At 37.1% G+C, this 23331-nt stretch overlaps 1 protein-coding gene across 3 annotated transcripts in view; it reads left to right on the top strand.

Moving 5' to 3' along the window:
• Positions 1-23331, top strand: part of CACNA2D3 (calcium voltage-gated channel auxiliary subunit alpha2delta 3) — a 388352-nt gene that overhangs the window by 253037 nt on the left and 111984 nt on the right. For 2 of the 3 annotated variants that reach the window (XR_010784371.1, XM_066557979.1), the window contains exon 14: positions 19141-19158. The exons of the other annotated variant lie outside the window; for it this stretch is intronic. Coding sequence is in view for 1 of the 2 variants with exons in the window: in XM_066557979.1 (XP_066414076.1) it covers positions 19141-19158 (18 nt within the window). In the remaining variant the exon portion in view is untranslated. The remainder of the gene's footprint in view (positions 1-19140; positions 19159-23331) is intronic. 3 annotated transcript variants of the gene reach the window in all.

Raw genomic sequence — 23331 nt, 5'->3', positions numbered from 1 at the left:
CTTTTCTAGTCTTCATTTGTGGCCGTGGGTAATGTAAAACAAATACTTAAACTGCAGTTATAAAGGAGAAACAAAAAGTTAATTCCTTTAGAGGGGAATTAGCTTATCTCTGTTTCCTTTTTAAAAAAAATGCATTAATCCAGTCTTCCCTTTGCTCTCTTTTTTTTACTGAACCATAAGATGAGATGAACAGAAAATATGTTTTATTACTGTGCCCTCAGGGCATCCCACGAGCTGGGGAGATGACCAGGAGAATCTTGTTCTCATTGACTTTATTTTTTTAAACACTTGAAGTGATCAGTGTGTGAATGTCAAAGGAAGGTTGTGTGTTTGCTAGAGAGGGTAGCAGGGAGAAACTCAGGTAAGTGGTGTCCTGGTGCAACTCTCTTTTTTTTGCCTATGAATCATTCATTAAAAGTATTGTAAACAAAATCTTCCTCCTTTCTCCATACCAAGTCATCCCCTCTACCCACCAACAAAGTGCAAATTGCTGTCTCAGAATTAATTTGACACTTTACTCTTGCTTTTGCCTGTTAATCTGTATTTCCTCGATCTTTGCAGGGAGAAAAATACTCATAAAAATTAGTCTGCCTTTCAGGGATTCTCCTGTAGGTTATGGAAAAGCTAAGGGAAATTAACAATTTAATGTTGTGTGAAATGCTAAGTGAATACAGCAGAGCTGAGTAAAAGCCAGTGGATTTAAGAACACTAGGGGGAGTGTGGAGAGGGAATCTTTAGAAAACCACAAAATCAAAGACAATGGAGCTGTTACAGTCTTGAATAATAGAACTGCTTAACTCCAAACAAAGTGTCTTTTGATGCAGTCAAAACACTTCCAGGTTCTTCTCTTTATCTCCTCTTGTTTTCTTACTCTCTTGACTAAACTAATCAATGTCACTGTGAGCACACTCACACATACACACATATAAATATATATGTGTATATATATATACACATATACACGCCTGCACTCATGTACATACATGCACACATATATTTTAAGTGCACGAAAGCTCCATTCAGGCCCCTAATGGGTTGGATTCTATAAGAAAAGATTGAAAAAGTAAATGCCATTATCTGCTTCCTTGCAAACTACCCTTTTCCTCCCTCCTCCATCATTCTTCTCCCCAAAAAACCCCTAAAAACCAAGAAACCAAAACCACAAAAAAAACTAAACAAAAACCCAAACCAAACAGGCAAAGCAACAGCATAAATTAGTGTATATTATACAAAATATGCAATACAAAACTTGAAAATAGAAATGAAGAGAACCTTTTACCAAACCAGGATTGCTTCTGTCTCAGCTGAATGCTGAGTGCTATTTTCAGAGACAGATTCCCTGGCCATCTCTAGTGCTTTGACACTGGAACTGCTGTTAAAATAATCTTCTCCATCCCATAACTTGTTGATTTTCACAGACAGTTTGTGTAGCTGCTGCTTGGACCTTTCTCAGTTGAAAATATTAATGTATTTCCAGGCAGCTTAAATGTTCTTCTCACCCAGCAGTGTCTGAACAGCCAGGGTTGGATTCCCAGGGCTACATTTCCATGGTTGCACTCAGTGTCCCTGTGCCCTAACAGCATGGAATATCCTTCCTCCAAACAGCTGAGCTAACTGGCCAGCTGTGCTGTTTCTGAGCAAGCAACATTAGGCTGTAACATTCAAGGATCCAGACAGAAAGGAGCTGGACAGTAATAATCTTAGGATAGAAAATACTTCCCCTGTCACCCCAGACTGTTCTCATCCAGTATTTGTGCAGGACAAAGGCATCTGTGAAAGCCAGAAGTTAGTTCATTTAAGTGTTTGATACCATTTAGGAATATTCCCAGAAGAGTTTTGCTACTAAAACAAAGCATCTAATTCCTGTGTCTGTTCACCTTTCCTGTAAGGGGATGTCTGCAAAATGTTCATACAGCTGCCTCTTCAACGTGGCTTTGAGGAGCTTCACATACTATTAGAAAAAATACAACCTTTATAGAAGTGGAAATCTCTGGCAAGGTGTGATATGCAGAAAGCATGACATGGAACAACCTTTATGTGGGTCAGGGCTGTGTCCTTTGGAACTGTCAGGATTGCTGCTGGATGTAAAGCAACTGAGACAAGGCCTCTCTGGTGACTCCATGCTTCCCTTTTTTCTGTCCCTGGACTTTTTTCTTTCCCCAGTGTTTCCTGTCTTTCTGAAGAGGTAACCAGAGAGCTTCTGTGGTCATTTTTAGTTACCCTTCATCAGAAAATTAGTTGTGTTTATTTCCTTTAAACCCAGGATTTCTTGTTGGAAATATGATAATCACTGTGTAAAGCCTCATTTCTTTCAAAACCAGGACTTTTGACATAGAAGTGATACAATTTTAACAGGTGTCACTGCCTCTTGGAGAAACAACAGATTTCTGAAAAAAAATTGAATTTAGGTCTGTGGGGAGCTGAACTGATTGTACTTGGTTGGTGGTACTTGGTGGTGGTACTCACCTGGGAAACAGCCTTCAGAGAATTATCTTGGGCTAATTCTAAAGTCAGCTTCAGAATAGTTGGGCATGCTAGTCCTGTAATACCCAGTAGGTGAAGTGCTGCCAATGCCTTCAGGCTAAAATGTAGGAATTGAATTATGTGATAGGGACCAGCCAGCCTCTTGTCTTCTGATTCAGAGTCCTCTGATTCCAAATTCCACACCTTTCCTTAGAATTGTTCTCTTTTCCCTTTGTACTTCTCTACTCAGCAGTTTGACACACAGCACAAGTGGGTGAGCTTTGTTGGATCTATGGAATTCTGTAAGAAAGGCTCTTTGGGCTGTCAAGAGTGAGGGGTCAGGTGGAAGAGTCCTAATTGTGGAGTTTGGTAAGAGAAGAAATTGTCTTGCTGCCTGCTCCTGTTCAGCTGTAGAGCCCAGAGAAGCTGTACAAGTTATTCCAAAGGTTGCAGAGGGGATACCTGTGCCCTAGACAGTGAGATCTGGACATCACTCCTACAGAAGAGTCTCAACACAACTTTTCTGCTCAAAAATGGGTCACAGCTGGATCTGATATCGGTCCTTCAGCATTGCTAAGGGCCACAAGCGTGTAGTGGTTCACAAAGTAAAATAACCTAATGAATGCTTAAAAAAAGGAGATTTTTGAGTGATAACTTTCAAATGTAAGCAGAAAGGAATTCTAAAGCTATCAGAGTATTTCAGGGAGGCAACAGTTTTAAAGTAGTCAATGACTTTTAAGCATGCATCTATAGAGAGTCAATAAAAGTGAATATTTTGGAAGGAAAAGGAATATGGGCTGGGCATCAAAACATTCAAGTGCAGAAATACATGGAGGTCATAAACAAAGGACCTACTTGGACCTTTGTTAACTCCTCCTGGTGGAATTTGTTCCTCATAAGTGTACCTGAATATATCCTCTGGATCTAATGGAGCATTGAGTTCATCTTCAGGCTGTTGATCTCCAGCTGGGAGCAGATTCAGGCAAACATTGCCTTGCTGTCTCAGTTTCCAATCAGAGAAGTTCTTTGCTTAAAAAGAGAAAATTATTGTTTCCCTGAATATTTTGGGATGAATGTCTGATGCTCCAGAATTTAAGAGTTCATTTAAAGTAACAATGTTCTGAGTCATTGCAGGTCATGGTTCATCATAATATGAATGCTGAGTGCTTTTGCTCTTTGTAATTTCCTTCTGTGTCAGAGTACCATGTGCTGATTCTTCATTTGCATTATCCCTCATTCTATTATGGCTTTTAGTTCAATTGTACAGTTGCTATTGTATATATGTGTATTTGTAAATATAAATATATTTCCCCCATTTCTTTATTTTTGTGAAAGAGGTAATATTTGACAGTATTTGCTGATCAGGATACTGATGCTGTCCTAGGAAGGCAAGCAAGAACTTTATTTCTCTCTTTATGGGGCAGTAAATGGAGACAGCTCCACTGAAGTAAAGCCTTTAATAGCCATTTCTAAAATGCTTATGATGGGTGTTACAATTATGTTATTGCATATATGATAAAAAATAATATTAATCTTCATCCTTAAAAAAAATCAAGTACTATGCAGGCATACTTTTTACTCTGATCCAAGTTCTTTGCAGAAGTGCAGCAGTAATTATGGGAAGCTCGTGCCTCCCAACTGTCACATCAGAATCCAGATGTTTTGTGCATGAAAATTTAAATTCTAGGATTCAGTTCTGACAGAGGAGAATTATGAACCAGTTCCAGAGAGGCACTATCTATATATAAGTATGTATGTATATATATATATATATGAGTACATATATATGGATGTTGCAGTGTGATGTCATGGTTTGCCTCAGTTATATGTATATTTATGTGTGTGTGTGTATATATATATATATATATATATATATGGACAGAGTTATACAAGAAGGTCCTCCAGACTGAAAGCTGTTACTCTAGGCATATTTTTCTATCCAGGACTTTCTGGTGAAGTATTAAAATGCTGTTTAGTGCTTCTTCCATTCTCACAGTTTTCTTTGTGCTCAATGCACAGATGAGCTTTCATGAAGTAACAAAAATAAAATAGTACCCCATTTTCACTCGCTTCTATTCCCAGGGATATCTTCAAATACTTTTGGTGGCACAAGTTAATTGTGCTGTTATAGTAAGTGGGTGTATTTAGCGTTTCTATAACAGTAAATGTTCCCCAGGCCTCAATTTCAAAAAAGTAACTTCTAGATTGCAGTACTGGTAGGCATTAAAATGCATCAGTGTGTTCAGAATGTTCAGGCAGATGTAAAGTAAGTAAATATTGGTAATCACTGCAGAACTGAATGTCAGCAAGTGTCATTAGTCAGCAGCTGAGATAAGAAAACTTACAATAATTTTTCTTTTTTTTTAATACGCTAAGAACTAGAAATCTGTATTTCTTTTTTTTGCAATCCCACTTTGGATTTGAGTTACATGCTCTAACCTTCCCTTTGTGGCCAGCATCTCTTAATCTCTAAGAATTTACAAGTCTTTATCAGAGAATGTCATCACCTCCAAGTGCTTCTGAGGTTCTCATGGGAATTTCCTTTCCTCACTTTGACATTTGAGCGAATTGGTTTAGGGAAGAAAAATCCCATGCATGGATATCAGGCCTTCCACCAGGTAGGATTGTTTGTAAAATAAGGTTCTTCAAGCTCTGCTTAGTCTCAGTGGATTTCAGTGATTTTTTGATCAGATCTCAGTGGTCTTTTGAAGGTTCTGATATGGGACAAAAGCAGAAAGTAGCCCAGGAAAAGCTTTTAATTCAGCACTTCAATTTGGATTAATTTTCCTGGAAAGGTACAGCAGTTCTGACCATTTCACCTGGAGGTTTCCATGGGACCACAGCTGCAGTTCAGAGCTGCAGCAGTGACAGTCTGATGTGTCTGCACTGGCACCTTGGGGGTCTGGGACAGTGCTTGAGCCATTGACACTGCTGATCCATGCAGCTGCTTGTGCACTCACTTTAAAACCTGCAAAAACAGGTTGTGCACCCATTTATAGGGAGGTGCAATATCCCTTTTTGCTGATGATTGGTGCACTGGCTGTGGAAATCTTCATTGGCAGTCTCATAAAAAAGAAAGCATTTAAGCCAAGGTTTTTATGAGTTCTGCAGCCCAAAATTTTCAGCTGCTATAATTAAGTACTCTCATTTTCTCTCAGTTATAATCTGTTTGTTTTACTGCTGGATCTAGAATAAATGAATTATCATGAAACACATGAAATGTTTCAAATTCAGTAAGTTCTGTGTCAACTGTCAAAAAAACATAATGAGTTCTGGAGATAGTCAATTAATGAACCTCCAAACTAAACAGAATTCATGCATTCCAATTGTCTTTCAGATGCAGCTCAAAACAACAATGGATGTTGTTCTTTTATGTTAGAAAATGAACATCTGATTTACTCCTGCTCAGCAGCAGGGTGCTCATCAGTGCAGGGAATGTTTTCTGCCATTTATATTTGTGCTTAGGTCCCGCATTCACACACCAACACAAGAGTCTGGGTGTATTATGTCCCAACAAAATACACAAATTGAGACCCCTGAAATCAAAACTGGGGCATGCATAGGAAAATAAAGACCATAAGAACCTAGTGGGGATAAGGATGCTTAAAATAAAAATGATTATTCTATGGAAACAGAGTGCAGGCAAATAAGGCTTCATCAGAGGGAGCGCCTATGCACACATTATGGACACAAGAATGTGTATCTTTCAGCTTTTTGAAGGAAACTCCTTCTTTTGATAAATTACATGTTTGTTTTCCTCCACTGCTAATGCTGAAACTTTACAGTATTAGGGCAATTTCCAATGATTGCATTAAGCAAAGAATATTACTACAGAGAGCTAATTGCTAGTTGTCAAAGTCACAGAAAAACTGTTGTAAGGAAATAGCAATACTTAGTTTAATGAATTAACAATTTTCATGTGTATTACTCTACATGGTATTTACACTGTAAAATGCTATAAGTGATACATCAAAAAGATGTTTAAAACATCAAAACCAAAACTAAAAGTCCTGCACTTAAAGAGGAACATAAAATTTCCTGCTGGGGATGTGGAACATGGAATGCCATCTGTATTACATGGCACTGAGAAAACTGATTATGTTTGGACCTCTATTTCATAGCAGATGGGTTCATTAAATTTAATAGCCTCCAGAGCCTTTAGAAACAGTGTTAAAAACATGTGGAACATGCTGAGACACTTCACTTCTCGCCCCACAGTCATTATAACTCTGGCACAGACTATAAATATTACACTACTTTATTTCCATTGAATCGGATTACTATTATAATTATTTTTCATACGGTACATTTACATGAGAAATGCAGAATGCAATTTGTTCTCTTCAAACTTTGAGATATGCAGTTGATGTCTTTAAATGCATTTTACAGTTCTTTGCACTTGGAGGCTTTTATATAGAATTTATTTTTATCTTCCTGCGACATCAGGAAGCAGCTGTAATGCCACAGCAAAGCTGGGTCTTAAGCAGCTCTGCTCCCAGTGTGGTGCAAATAAGACAAGCATTAGGTTAAACAATTGAAGGGAAATCACAAGAGTGTTACATCTTGGCTTTTAGCTATAAATTGCCAAAAGATTCTCATTTCTAATATTTCATTATTTATATGATGCGGTAACTTCAGTTTGACCTTGGTCTCTGTTCATCTTTTATCACTGGATGAAAGAGAGATTAAATATCTAATTTTGAATCAGATTAGTTCCTACAGAAATATTGCTTTAAACAAAGTAAAGTCTCATCTCTTTTTTGAAATATTCTCAGTATTTGATAGATTTATTTTACTATTTGATGGATTATTTTACTATTTAGTTTTTTATTTTAAATAATACTTCCAATGAAAACAAGTAAGTTTTACCATGTTTAAGTGCTTTGACCCCTGTCTAACCTTCTTCCACATTTTCATTTACTACATGCTCTAATGTTTAAACTAAATTACAGTTGAAGAAATTGTCCTCCTTGATCATGATCTTTTTTTTTCAAAAAATAACTGTTTCCCAATACCCATATCAGCTTTTTATTGTACAATGTAATTATCTTCTCTTTCCACTTCCTTTCCTGCAGAATCTTGTGACTGTCCACAGTCTTTTACTGTTTTTCTAAGGTCACTCTTGGTTTTGGGCTGTACTGATAGTTTTAATGTGGATTTTCTCCTTCTTCAAATCACTGACTTCAACTCCAATTTTGCCACTGACCACTGCTGATATTATTATCATGACCTGCCAATTTTAATAAATCACCAAAGTCTTGCCACAGTAGATGATGGATGATTACAGAATTAAATAATGATTCCTTCCTCATATAATTTATATTTAAAGTAATAGGTAAGAATGACCAGTTGCTTAAAAAGGGCAGAGAATGAGAGGACATACTAAGACAGGGTAGGTCAATGCAATAATTCATTACTGGTCTTTTAAACAGTAGTGCCCACTTCTACAGATTTCCCACACAAATCTTTAGGTCTCACGAATCATTGAATTCTTGCTTGTGTTTGGTTAAACTTGATTTCATGGAATTCCATTAGGAAGAAATGTTTCCTAATATCCAATCTAAACCTCCCCTGGTGAAACTTGAGGCTGCTTCCTCTTGTCCTGTCACTTGTTACACCTGGGAGAAGAGACTGAGCCCACCTGGCTACAATCTCCTTTCAGGTGCTGTAGAGCCAAGGGTTCCACTGAGCCTCCTTTTTTCCAGCTAAACGCCCCCAGCCAGTCCCGAGGAGGTTTGTGCTCCAGCCCTTCCCCAGCTCCCTCGCCCTTCTCTGGACACACTCCAGCCCCTCAATGTCTTTGTGTAGTGAGGGGCCCAAAACTGAACCCAGGATTTGAGCTGTGGCCTCAGCAGTGCCCAGTACAGGGGGACAATCACTGCCCTGGTCCTGCTGGCCACACTACTGCTGACACAGCCAGGATGCCACTGGCCTTCTTGGCCACCTGGGCTCAGCTTCACCTCCTTTTGACTTACAACCCAATGTCCTTTTCCACTGAGCAGCTTTCCAGTCACTCTGTCCCAAGGGCGTTGATGAAGACATTAAACAAGAGTGGCCCTAGCACTGACCCAGGGGAGCAGCACTGGTGCCCAGCTGGCAGCTGGATGTGACTCCATTCCCCACCACTCTCTGGGCCCAGTCATCCAGCCAGTGTTTCACCCAGTAAATGTGCACCTTTCCAGGCCATGAGCAGCTCCAGGAGAGTGCTGTGGGAACCTGTGTCAAAGGCTTTCCTTCACTGACCCTTGCTCTAGGCAGGTGTAATGTTTTGTAACTTGCAGTCAACTGAGTCCTCCCTGGTTAGCCAGGACTGCGGATAAATAATTGAAACTAGCTCCTGAGATGAAAACTGATTGCATGTGTTTGAATAAAAATCCTTAGAATTACAAATGTCAGTAGGTTTCACCTGCTGGATGTTCTCCCACCAGTTACTGTGTACAAATTACAAAGAATTGCTCTGCTGTTGAATTTGATTAACAGGAGTATTCATGCCAAAAGGGTATTGGTCCCATTTGCAGACACCTGCACACTGGAGATAGAGCAGCTTGGGACCATTTCCAGCTGGGATCTGCCAATGACTTACAGTGCCTTTGACTAAGAGGATGCTTTGCTTTTCCACCTTATTTCACAAGGAATTTTCTAGTTTTTTGGTGACACAGAAATAAGATCAAAAGGTGATGAGACACTAACTAGAGAAAGAATTTGATTCTACATCCCTACATGCTATGGTGAATCCAGCATTTAGGAGGACAGGTCTATCCTGAGTGGAAATTACTTAAAGACATTCACAACTGATAACTGCCTGTCTTTTGTTTTACTGCCTCTACTCTGAGTGAAATTGAGTTAATTATAAGAAAATTGTAGGTATTTTGTCAGATATCATCTTTTTCTGGCGTGTTTTTGCCTTTAGTTTTCACATAACATATTTTTAGGGTAAATGATAATGTAGGAAAGCGATGAATTTAGTATAATGTACTAAATCCCATCCTTTGATCTCATATTTATCATTCCTTGACTTTCTGGAAGGAACAGGGCAGTGAAGATGAAATGTAATTTATCTGCACTGCTGGAGTAAAAACCTGCAATAATAAGAAATACTTATTAAATTATTGGTACTATTTGAGCTTTGCTGCAGTGGCAGAATTCAGTGCAAAAAAGGAGAATAGAGAATAAATGGAAATAATCTTCTCTTTTGTCTATTGTTCTGCAGATATGGAAGTCTTTATTTTTTTATGGAAGTCTTTTTTTATTTTTGTATAATGAGGAGTTTTCACATACAACCCAGTCATATATGCACAATAAGCACAAACATTGAAGTTTGTGTTTATCACAACCATTATGTGGTTATGACTTTCTTAGAAGTTGGTTATTTGCAGAGAAATTACTCAGAAATATACTCTCTAAGGAATAACAGGATATTTCTCACTGATGCTCTTGCTTCTTGACAACCAGGTGTTTGGCCTTGGTCCACACCACTGTATTTTGTCAGATCAGATCTTTCCAAGCAGGAATTTCCATGAAAGATTAGTTTAAAGATGATCTATCCAGTTGGTAAATGGCCTTCAGCAACATCAGCGCCATCAGGAGAAAGTTTAGAACCATCCTGCAGTATGAAGGGTCCATAAGTACTCCATGGCTGTTTCAATGAAGTGTAGCTATAAAATCTCAATGTGAAACTAGAATGGTGAGATGCATTAGCTTTTTGTTTATTAGAAGGGTATGAAGGCAGAATTTGGTCCTCAAAGCAGAGCTTTCAGTGACCAGGATGCAGCATTGATTATGCCATTTTGTTATTTATGATGGCAGCATTAACCATGTCTGTAATACCAACCTCCCCACAAGATGATAGAAAAATTTATAGAAAAAAGAATCTGTTTATTTATTAGGATTTTATCCAACTAAGACATTTCACAACATTAAATAATGGAGTTTTCTAAGTTGTTTTTTTTTAAATTCTTTGTTTTATCATATACTTTAAAAACAATGCTTTCAGCAATTAGAGACTTAAACCTGCCTTCTGATCTTGTACATCTCTGTTAGCTAATAAAATCACTTGCTTTGCTTAGGCATGTGAACCTGAAACCACATGTTCCTAATTTGGAAACCACATGGTGGTCACCTCGCTGTTAGAGCATAGTATTTTGGCATAATGTTAATTTATTTCCAAAATACACATTGGGCATTTGAGTCTCAAATTTTTATACAAAACCTGGACAAAATTTTAATGGAGATGTGTTCCTGGTTTCTGGGAGCATCCCTCTTCCCTGACGAAGCAGAACAGCACTTTTTAACATCTACCTGAGCTCATTGCCTGGGCTTCATGTAGTATTTTTATGCACTGTTTTTTGCACTATTTTTTCCCTTCTTTTTTTCTTATGTTTCGTCTGAACTTTTTCAGATGTTACTTGGGATGGACTCTTCAGTATTTTGCCCTTTCAGAGGCAAATTAAGAAACAAGAGAAAAGATTATTTGAAAGGGAATGAAGCTTTTTAAAGGTTGAAGCTTCTCATGTAACTGTTGTGCATAAGCTGCATTTCCTGCTGGTTTCTGGTGCCCTTGAACTACTATATCTGTGGATTCCTTCTTCTCAGCAAATGAAATGATCCTAATAGTTTTGTGCAGCCCTTCTTCCTTTGAAATCATCCCCTGTGGTGTGTCAGCTCAAATGATCTCATGAGCGTGTGGTTCCATCTTGTTCTGCCCTGCAGCCTCCTGCTCCTTACAGAGCAGTTCTGGGCCATTGCTTGCTGACATTGCCTTCAAGGTGTTTTGTGCCAGCCAAATACATAATCTGTACAACATTTCTGCTCATTTAGAGGCAATTAATGGGGGAGAAAAAATACCCAATAAAATACAATAATTATTCTGAATGTATTTGTTAGGCAGCTAAAGCAGATTGTTCCCTCTAAAAATGTCCAATGTTTTCATTCTAAAAGATAATTGGTTGCAGCACTTAGAGTCTTGTACTGGTTCCAGTCTTTGCATCAAACTTCTAGAATCAAAAAGTTAATTTCAAAACATTTTTGGAAGGACTTGTCTTGAAGCAAGTAAGAGAAAGAGTAAGTTCCATTAATTATAGCCTCCCCTCCTCCAAACACAGCTCCATTTTCCTTTGCTTTGATATTCCTAGAATCTTTTGCAGCACAGATTCATTTCGTACAAGATCAATTTAATTCTCTAGTTAGCAAAAGCAGATTAATTGCATACACAGTCTCATTGATGAGATCCTCCCTATTGATGATTGTTTTTTCCCCTATGCCTGATTTTTCTGGTCATGTATGCTGATTTTCAGACATTTGAAATCAATCAATTATTTTTCTACTTTTCCCCATGTGTTGTGTGCTAAACATTTCTCAGTAGTTTTGCAGGTGCCTTGTTTTGCACTGGTATTAGCTAAAGCTAATTGTTTTTTCAATGAAAAGTTCATTGATTTCATCATAAAGTAAAAAAAAAAAAAAAAAAATCAAAAACTGCCACAATAAGAAGCTTAAATGAAGATAAAAGAAAGAAAAATCATCTTGAATTAAATATTGTGAATAAGTCCTGTCAGTCATCTGATATCAGGGCAGTTTTTTTACAGAATGCAATTTTTTAAATTTTAACCCTGAATTATGTGTGACACGGGTCACTTTATAATGGGTCACTTTTGTCTTCATACCTGTAAATAGTGTCCCCTGCAAATAAGAAAATGTTTGCTTCTACAGGAAACTGCTTGACATATGTAACTTCCTGTCTGTTTCTTCATGGCACATTTTGTGATCATAGTCCAAAATGATGGGAACTCAAAATGATGCCATTTGCATGTAAATGTCAGCAAAACATTCTTCTTTATTAAATGCAACATCCACGAGGTACAACTGTCTGATGTGAATTGTGCTTAATTCCAACTCTAAAGCTAAGTTATAAAAGCCTTTTGTCACTGTAAAAACCTTCACTCCTGTGAGGTTGTGAACTCCACATGGCCAAGGAGAAATTATCTTGGGTTTCTAAGAGGCCTAAAAGGTCCATGTTGCTTGTGACAGTCGGGGAGAGGGACAGAGCAATGGAATGGAAAATGAGCCTGGATGCACCTTCCTCTGCTTCTGGCTGAGCAGTGCTCTGGACACACAAGAAATGGTATTACTTTATGAGAAAAGATGGAGAAAACCAGTGGTTTGGCATGATTCAACTATATGTGCTCCTATAGCCATTCCCTTCTTAGGCTGTGCTGGATGATTGCAAACAGGCTACAGAGCAGCACATCTCTGCTACAAGTGCAATCCCACTCTATACAATCGGAGCGACATGCGGAAAATCACAAACGCAATTAGTAAACTTCATTTTTTAGAAGACATTCTGGCTTGCTTTACACATCCATTAGATCAGCACACTTTCATCTATCTTCAGAAAGATGATCTTCTTTCATCTTTAGATGTTGGTCTTACATTGGTATGTAGAGCAAGTGAGAATTAATATAAGGCAAGATCAAAACCCCACTAAACTCATTGCAGGATCCTCATTGACTCTAATATTTATTGTGTGAGACTTGCTTGGGTTGCCTTTGATTTTACTGTGAGAGAAAGTGGATGTGTGACTGGCTCCTAAGAGGATTTATGATCAAAGATTGAGTTTTTTGTTTCTAGGAGGACTGTCAAAGGACTTGTCCTTTTTCCAAACGTGGAAGGGCCTTTATGTGAGATGAACAAATGAATGAGTATGTGTATTTGCACCCATTTTCTGAGGCTGATTCCTTTTTCCTTCCTTCTCTTCCTCCCTTTCTTTTTTTGTAAGAGATAAAAAGACTAGACAATAGATATACAAATTTTAATCTAAATTGTATCACTTATTATCAGTGATGTGCATCTTACAAACACAAGTTTTCTTTGGAGTTGTCTATATGTTAAAAAATTATTCCAATTCCATGCATTAATGTTTGTACAGTTTCTAATTGTGAAGGATATATCTTCTACATAGTAGATAAGAGAATAGTTGTATCAGTAATTTCTATAGGGAATTATAAATCTAGTAATGTTTGTACAGAATATATGTTTGCACATATAAGCAGAATTAACTATGGACAAATATTTCATGCTTAGGAGTATTTAGTTATTGGTGTAATAATGGAAATAGGACTCGTTCCTTTTACACACAAGATGAGGCCAAAATTTTGACCATGCTGTGTGGAATGGTCATGAAGTGTCTGATTCATTAATTGTTTCTGCTGCTTTGATTTGTTGTCCTGTGGCTTATCTGTACAATTAGCATAACTCTTTAAAATATTTATTAATAAAGTTTTAACCAAACTTTGCATTTAAAGTAATCAATTGGATTAGTGTAAGTATAATCTTTCCCGTAAATATTTTGCATTCATTAAAAAGAGAACAGTTAGTTTATACAGGCAAAATAATCACAGGCACAGACACACAGAATATATGAGTATGGATTTTTTTCTGTTAATTTCCACATGAAGTTCAGAGAGCAGATGCAGACAGATATAACTTTAATAACTGCTTTAAAAGTTGAGAACATTTAGATCCTTTTTTGTGCTGATTCTCATTTTAAAAACAAGACTCCTAGACTGCTGTAGGAATTCTTCAGTCATTGGCATTAATAAGGAATTAATGTATTTTAGAAAAGGTATGAAATCTTCAAAGAGTGGAGCCATTTTATTACGAAGTTTTTAAGTCTATGTAATTTTTTATTTTGCTATTTCTTAATTCCAATCCAGTGCTTTTACAGCTCCTGTGTGTTCTCTTTTTCATTTTCCACAGAAGCTAAATTCTTTCCTTTCTGTCATCTATAGGAATTCTTTTTAAAGAGAGAGCTAGAATTGTAAATTTTATCTTTGTTTTATGACTCTCTTCTCCATAGCAACATTTAAATTTCCTTTGATGAGTGTACTTTGCATGCAGAGCACAATCTATCCTTGACTAAAATGCTGTAGTTACTGAAAAATATGTGGTAGCACAGTAAAACAATTATGTGAACAATGAAGGATTTGGTCTTAAATCCCTTGAAAAATCAAGTACATTTCCTTAGAGATGTTGGCCTAGTAAGCTGCAGGTTAATGTCACTCTTCTAATATTTATACTGAAATCTTAATGTCAGGAGCATCCCAATAGGAGGCTGAATTCTATTTCTTCCTCTGTGTGTGCATATCATTTTGTATGATGCCTGTTGTACTTAGATGGGGGAATAAGTGCATAGATTACAAAAGAAAAATTATCAAAATCATAATATTTAAATGATATATTTAATAGCAGCTGAATAAGTAGATTTTAAAGCAGAAAGTTTACATTTTCTGCTCAAAGCTGAGAACTGGAATATTCTTTCTGTTCTTCCTCAAGTTTTTGCTATTTATGGGAAGAGCTGAGGAAACCTGCAAGCAGTGGATGAAATGCTTTGCATTTTCTCCATGTCTGCCACAGCACTTCATATCTTTCCTGAAAATGTATTTTTGAAAAGTAAAAGTTCTAAGCCATACATCCCATGTCAACTAAAGAGTCAGCATGTGACACAGATGGGATGAACGTGAGCATTAGAAACACCATACATTTAGCAATGCATTAAGGTTAAATTTAGTTCAGCTCAGAAGGTATTTATAGAAATGTCTGTTTTATCAAAACCATAGCCAGACTTGCTGATTATTTACTGACATGTTTGCAGTTACTTTTTATTGATTTGTATTGTATCTGATTTTGGAGCAATCAAGTCTGTGGGGCTGTTTTTCTGTGACTGGTGACTTTTAAAAACTTGGCAGGAGGACTGTGGAAATAAGGTCAGTGAATCTAAAATAAGAGTTTTTATTTATTTTTCAAAGTTTTAACATTATTAAATTGAAATTGTATAGTTTTATCACAATAACCCCATGAAATCATTAGAAAAAATAGAAATGGAACATTAATATCATAATGATTTATGTTATTTTTGTTTTATTAGTAATAGAAGCTGTGGATTTTGATATAGTAAGAAACTACTGAGTATCATTTACTCCTGCAGAAGATTTTTTGCTTTTCTTCAAACAAAGATGAGGTTGAATTCTGATCCCACAGAACAATAAATCTATAATACTACTGTGCTTTCCTTTAAAACTTCTAAATTTGCTATCTTGGAAATCTAGGACATGCAGCTTCATGCTATTTTGAATAAATTGTTGGAACAGGACTAAAATATTTGAACCTTTTTCTTTTCAATTATCATGAAATCATTTACAAAATCAGTCTTTATGAACTTCTTTTGATAAAGGTGAAAAGACATACCCTTTTATGAGGTACTTATCAGAACTACTATCCTACAACTTATTCCTCCTGCTCTAAAGGCAGCATTTCAGATCTCTGGGGTTTTGTTTGGTTCAATCAATATTGGTCTCACAGGTGTCTGATTCAAAAAATAGTGCAAAGTTTGTGATGGTGGATTCTTTTGCCTGTCTTGGGGTTTTTTACCACGTTATTAGTGTCTACTTTTTCTTTTCTGGTAATGCCAAACACATTTCCATGAAGGGCTCAAAACAATACTAGATTATTTGCAAATGTGGAAAGCATGACAGTGTGTGCAACAGCAGTATTGAAAAACCTCCTGCAGTTATTTATTCTGTTCTACATTGTGTGACGGGACCCCAGGTTGACCTGAATTTAGACATGGAATTCTCAACATATCTTACTGGCATAAAGCAAATTGTGAACCTCAGGGGGGCTCCAGTTTCTGAGAGTAATTTTTTTTTTTTGCAATACAAAATAGAATAAGAAAATGTATCTAGTTAAGAATTTTTTTTCTGGTTAAAAGGAGTTTGAAAACAATTCCCACTACTTTTTCACCTGTGTTCTTGCAATGGTCAATGCTTTAGTCTTGCTCTTTAATCTAAGAATTTTTTTTAGGTTGCAGCAAAATCTGCATATTTCCATCAAGATCCTTAAGTCTGCTTTTATAAATCAGAAAATTCTCTTAGGTTTCCCCTGGAGCTCACAGGTTTGCAGGCTCCTGTCTCTGCTGTACCTGGCAGCACAGCAAAGGTCTCTTCCTAAGCAGGTTTGTGGGGCAAGGTCCAATTTCCTTCAGACAGCTCCTCCTGAGCCACAGCTGGGTGAACCAGGAGCCAGCAAATGGCTCCCTGCACTCCAAACACAATAATTTTAACAAAACCTGCTGTACCCAGATGGCAAACTAGGAGCAGGTAAAACAGATCTATGTTATGAGTATTGTTTGGGGACAAGCACCTGAGGGAGGGAGAGACACTAATGGAAAACAAACAGGAACAGGAGGTACTTTGGTGTGGCTGGAGCTGAATCAAACCATCAAAAGGGCACAGTTTGCCAGGGGGGTAGGTAGAATAGAAATACCTGCAGTGCTGGAGGGCCAGGGAAAGATCACACAGTTTGCTGCAAAGCTGCCTCTTGGCAGGGAGTGAAGCAAAGCACAAATCAGAGGCACCTGCTGGCTTTTACACACACACAGGCAGCTCTTACACCGTTCAATAAAGGGTCAGAACAGAGGACTATTACTGTTGTTGTTAGGAAAATCATTTGTTTCCTATGGCCCCCCAGAAGGGTAATGTCAGACAAAACTCCACTGTTTATTTCAAAGGAATTTGTAGCAAATATTGGAAAACTGAATAAACTGAATTGCTGACATATAGGACCTTGTAACAGCCAAGTCTCAAATCAGCAATAGGATGAATATTTATATGATGTGAACAAAGGATTTTTTTTTAATTGTTCTTTGGTTTTCTTAATTGAGGAAAGACCTTGAACCTGGATTTTTAAGCTTAGGTGAAATGTGTCAAGGATTCCAGCCCTGGAAAAAGCATGATCTACTGACTTTATTATTCTTAATCATTGTGACTACTACTATTTCAGAGAATGGGAATGTTCTTGATTTTATAAAAGCTTATGAATGGACTGACTAACTGAATTCAGCAGCAGATAGTAAAGAACTCTAGTTTGCAAATGCTTATTAATGTGCTCATGAAAATAATCTTTTATATTCAAAAGTGTGAAGCATCTAGTTTGTGTGGTAGTTCTTAATAGGAAATCCTTACTTCAATCCATCTGACTGTAACTCTCTCACTTGGCAAAACTTGACCAAACTGCATGTACCTGACTGTATTTGGCAAATTAAAAGAAAATCATATTGCAAATTTTTCCTCTTGTTTGAATGTAAATAAAAAAGTTTCCACTTGTCAAAGTAATTAACCAAGTAAAAGACTAACAAGTAGTTAAACTTTCTGAAAGGCTTTAAACTGCTCTAACCTGTTATACAGGATTTAGGTCATGTATTTACAATTCACAGATATCTGCAATTTCTGCAGCAACCCTTTTATATAGTGTTCAATATAGTAAGTTATTTTTAAAAAAGGCTTTTTCTGAAACACATACAAGTCATACTTCAATGTGATCCTGGTTTGTATTTTGATATTGGATCACTGCTATTTTAGGATTAAAGAATTTTACTTGTAGCAATTCTTCCTGCCATGGATTTTGTTACATTGTATGTTGTGGAAACAGAGAAATTGTGGCTGTTTGCTCCAGTATTTGTGAATTAGACATCATGTTACAGTTCTCTTTCATGAGATGTACCATGTGGATATTTGCTTTTCACAGAGGACTGCATTCAAGTTTGGAGGTTTTCTCTATTTGTTTTCACTCAGAGGAAGGGCAAAAGGTCAGTCAGAAGCTCACTAGAGATCTTGAAGGTCTTCTTGCATTTGGCATCGACTCACCTGCCTGTTTCCATGTTCAGATGATGCCTTTAAAGACAAAATTTGAGTTGGACAAACAAATTTTCTGAGGAGGTACACTTAGCACAAGGCTAAAGTGCTACATGAGTATTTCTCCACAAGTATGGAGTAAGAGGAGAAGAATTCAGAAAAGGGGAAAACTGTATGGTGCCTGTAACAGTTTGATTTTCTGACTTCCTCTGCTACAATGGGTTTTCTTTTTTCTGAAGTGAAAACAGAACCCATCTTTCAACTCTTGATAAATAAGGTTTTTATATGTGATGGAGTCTGCTGCCTGCTCTCAATGCCTTTATCTGTGAGTTGTTGCTTACAGTAAACACTGTGCACACAACCAGGTATGGCTACTCTTGTCTGATAACATCTGTGTGGTACAAATATGCATATATGCATAAACACTTGCATTTGATTTGCATATATGCACATATAATCATACTTGTGTTCACAGCACAGAAATGTATTGTTCTATGCATATATTATTGTATATTATGCATGTATTGTAATCTGTTTGCATAAGCACTTACTAACTTTCTACTCCCATTTTGTTTTTCTTTCCTCTGTCACGGAGGATACAACTTTCTACTTTAATATGATGATCTCCTCTTAATGTCAGTTTCATTTAAAATTGTCTCTATGTTGAATTATATTTGTGTACAGGAAGATGGAATTACTTCACAGTTCAGGTGTGATACCATATCTGAGGAGCAAACAATCCTTTTCTTGGGGTGGTAGTATTTAAAAAATGTCATGGTGCTTTTTTGATACCTTGTAGAGAGGCTGCCAAATAATATCAGTTAATAAGCCCTCAATAAGTTGAATCAATTGGCAATGTAAACCCAGTTCCTCTAGTTTCTTTCCTTTACACTTTATTTTTTACTATGTTTATGCTTTTATTATTACAGCAGCTAAAGTGCCTGTTCAGATTAATTTAATGTATAATTGCTTGTTCTGTTTTGTTGTTTTCCAGCTCCCTCAGGCACAAAAGGTAAAATATTTTAATCCAGTCCTAGTCATTCCAAGTAGTCACCAGTGCTTCACGTTTCCATGGTGGTGTGGGTGTGGTACAGGTGGCGATCAGTGAAACTCTTCACTGTCACAGGGCTCTGAGCCGGCCCCTGGAGGGTGCCTGGCTTTGAGCCCAGCTTGAGGTACCTGCTGAGAGCAGGTACTCAAACACATCAGCTGTTTAACATGCCAGGCATCCAGTAGCCTTCATCTTGCAAGCAGCAGGGAGGCTGTTTTAGCAACAATTTGAAATAATAGTAGGGATTAAAAAAAAACCAAAACCCAACCCACTCCGTTACTCCATGTGAAACATTTCTGGGTCTGTTGTAGAGACTGCAGAAGCCATGGCATTGCTGGTACCCTTTCACTGCTCCCCACTGTATCTACCAACACACCCCTGAACACATTCAGCATTTGACTTCTCTAGCAGGTTGCATAATTTCCATACAATGTGCTCTTGCCTTTAAAATACTTCTGCATCAATATGGTGTCACCAGAGCCAGGACAGCACAGCCACTGTGGCAAAGCTAAGAATTCCTTGATGCCTGTTGCATCATCCTTATGTATTTCACAAACATAATCAAGGCTTCCAGAAACTAGAAAATCTAGCTGTTGGTTTGTGCTTTTGGTAAAAAAGTATTAAAATGATAAAAAGGAATAGAATATGCTGGGTAATTGCAACACTCACTTGTCCAAGTCATTCTTATTGTTCTTGGTAAAGCACCTTCAATAAGAAATGTCACAGCAATTAGTCAGTTTGACACCACTGTTAGTAACATTCATGGATGATGATGAAAGTTCAGTTTTTAATGAAAGCTATAAGTGAAGTGATCTTTTACTTAATAGCTTTTGAAGAATGGTGAGAGCATCCACAGAGCTTAGACCTTCACTAATGTATCTCAGACTTTTTAGCTTAAAAACCAAGAAATATGAGGATGGGAGGCTTTATTTTTATGACACAACATGTATTTGAATTTTTCTTGCTCATGGAGCTCAGAAAATTCAATTTCAAGCCTGCAGGTTACATGCTATTTTATGACACTGAACTATGTCCATAGTTTGTTCATGCTTTGATAGCTGCAGAATATGGTACCAAAAGATGTTGGTTTTGGTTTGTTTTGTTTTGTTTTTCCTTCTTGAAAAAAAGTTTCAAGAAATATTTTGTGTACAGCTTTCTGGAAGAGTAGAAGGACAAAAAGATTGGCTAGACGAGCTAACTTTGGCTTTTTCATTTTCACCTGCTTGTCTAAATGTTTGTGCCAAATGCTTCTCTTAACAGTTTGCAGAAAGAAGAGAGAGTCAGACTGTGAGGTGCTGGTGCAGAAAGTACAACCAGTCAGGCTGTTTGTCAGCTTGGTCCATGTGGGGCTGTATTACCTGTTCTGATGGCCACAATTCTGAGCTATTAAACCATATTCTGGTACAAATTACTCAAGTTTGCTGTTAGCAAATACAATTTTTTCAAATAAATGGTCAAAATTGCAAATTTTAATGTTTTTGCCCCTAGGTAAAACAATTGCAGAGCTAAAGCCAGATATTTTTAAATGCACTCACAGCTATAGTCTAATTGACTGTGTATTTTGTGCAGTGAAAAAGGAGAGGGGTGGGAAGGAATGAATGGGATGGGGAAGGGGGCAGGTACCAGTAATCCTCCAGGGCTTTTGATAACTTCAGGCAAGAAATATGCCTTTCAAATAAGTGTGGCCTGGAAGCTTATGAACAAACCAAGAGAATCTCTCTGGCTCTCTGCAAGGTGAAGGGAAGCAGCACAGGGCTGGTGCATGCCTTTATGAATTACTTAGTCACTGTTTTGCCATATGGTGTCTGAACTTGTACTGTATTTTTGTTGGAATCTGTGTATCATCTTGCAAATGTTTTCTCTATAAACATTTCAAACAGTCATGTCTCTCTAAACATGTTCACTTTAATCTTTGATCTGAAAGAAAAATGTGGCATTTCAAGTTTACCTTTGCTATTTCATATCTGTTATAAATAGTTCACCATCTTGATGAAATGTGTTTTCTCTTATATGTGGGACACTTTGGCTTCAGACTTTTCAGTGTTTAGTCAGTGCTCTATGGTCATTAGCTATTGATTTTGAAGACCTGTAGGTTTTAAACTGTCTACAGCACTTAAATAACAATTAAACCTGTTTCTCTTATGCTGTCTGCTCATAGGCAAACTGGTGCAAATTCAGAATTGGAGAGCAGGTGAAATGAATAAGGATGAGTTTAAGGTGGATATGTCTGTTGCACCATGATATTTGTCTTGGAAAGTTCTTTGTGATCCACCCTATACTTAAAACAGAAAATACCACAAAACCAAATCAAACCAACCCCTCACCCAGCCAGCCAAAAAAACACCAACCAAAAACTCACCAGTTTCAGGCAGCAGAGACCTTGATTTAGTATGGTTATGCTACCTTCAGAACAAAATATATGTGTAGGAAGAGTTAATGTATCTAAAAGGAAGAACTGCTACCAGAAAAATGAAACAAATTCATATGAATTTTACTTGTCCTCTATGTTTCTTTTATGCATGTTTTTAAGTAGCTATCCCACAGGGCTGTGAAAATATCAGTAAGACAAAATAATAACTGAAATTTACCACTTTTCAAATTTGTTCATTTTGATTTCCAAAATGACCTTTATCTTTGAAACAGTTATGTTAAACAGCTTTTTGTATGCACTGAAGAGAAAAAGCCATTTTTCCTTAATAGTTCAAAAAGGTGTTTTGTTTCCTAGGAGGAAAGCTTTACTTGCTTTTTTGAGCAAACACAGCAGGATTCAAAAGCTTTTGCCCTACTCCTGCTGTGATGTTTTGTTCTACTTAGCTTGAGTGAAAAGGTAGAAGTGAATAAAATAGGCACACAAATCAGAAGCAGAGAATTGTGTTTAGGAACACTTAAGAATTTTTTTAATGATTCTCTCGTGAATGGAGCCACATTTCCTCCATACAGAAATGTTTTAATGATATTTATTGCCCAAAAGTTCCTGACAGCTTTCTTCTCTCTTTCTGTGTAACCCTTAACTTCTGTAAGTAGTGCTGTGCCCTCCTCATATCCTCATATCTTGATGCTATCATCTTTCAGCCTTTTGGGAGGATCATTTATCATCCCCTGCATCGTTTATCTTATGCTTTGAAGAGGTGAATTAACTGTCACTGGGAATAGAAAATAGAAAATTTGGAAAGCTTTAGTTTCACTGAAGTGCATTACTAGTGATTTTAGCACTTTTGTAAACTTACAACATTTAAGTGGAATCTAATGGAGTACAAAATAATCATAAAATAAACAGTCTGACTTAGCATTCCTTTGGATCTATTTCCTCCTCATGAGATGCTATTGTCTTTGTTTTGTAATGTATATTTGGTATCTTTTCAGAAAACCACATTAAAATTTTCACTTTTATGTTAATTGCAATCTTTAAATTCCAAATTTCTCTCTCACATTCCTCAACAAGCAAACTTACTTGTAATAACATTTTTGAATAAGCAATTTACAAGCTCCAAGAAACTATTTTACAATATAAGGGATTTTTTTTCATTTGCTCTATGTGTCAAACACAGAAACATCTCTTTAAGACACTTACACAGGTTCCTCTATTGTCCCAGACCATCACTTGAGTCTATGCCAAAATAATAGATATTCCTTATTCTTTTAGTCCATATAAAACAGAAATTCCAATTCTCAGGCTTCCTGAGAATGACTCTGCCTCATGACTCTGATCAGCACATAAAAATGCAGTGGTCACAGAAGACAACATGTTGTGGAGCAAATCTATACAGAGCAGGTCAAGGAAGAAGGGCAGGGTGGGTTGGGCAGGTGTGTCAGGAATTCTGAACAACTCACTGTAACTCTTCTTGGCTATGCACTCTCAAGGAAGATATTTCAGAGATGTTTCTCAAATTCCTCTTTCTGAACACCTCAGAAAGTGTTTATATTCTTTCCTGTATATGTGTGTCTGGTTTAATTCTGGAGCCTGCCATATTCTTTGCCCTGAGATGGATGCTAGTGCTGGGTGTGAGGCTAAACTCTGAAGTGGATTAATCTAAGAGGATGAGTTTCATTTGCTTTTTGGGAAGATCTGTTGGGGGTTGTTCTGAGGGGGGTAACTTGTGTACAGCAAGGAATTGAATGGAAAAATGTTGTGGT

Source organism: Molothrus aeneus, chromosome 12 (genome assembly GCF_037042795.1).
Source record: "Molothrus aeneus isolate 106 chromosome 12, BPBGC_Maene_1.0, whole genome shotgun sequence".
NCBI lineage: Eukaryota > Metazoa > Chordata > Aves > Passeriformes > Icteridae > Molothrus > Molothrus aeneus.
This window is presented reverse-complemented; position numbering and strand designations above follow the sequence as displayed.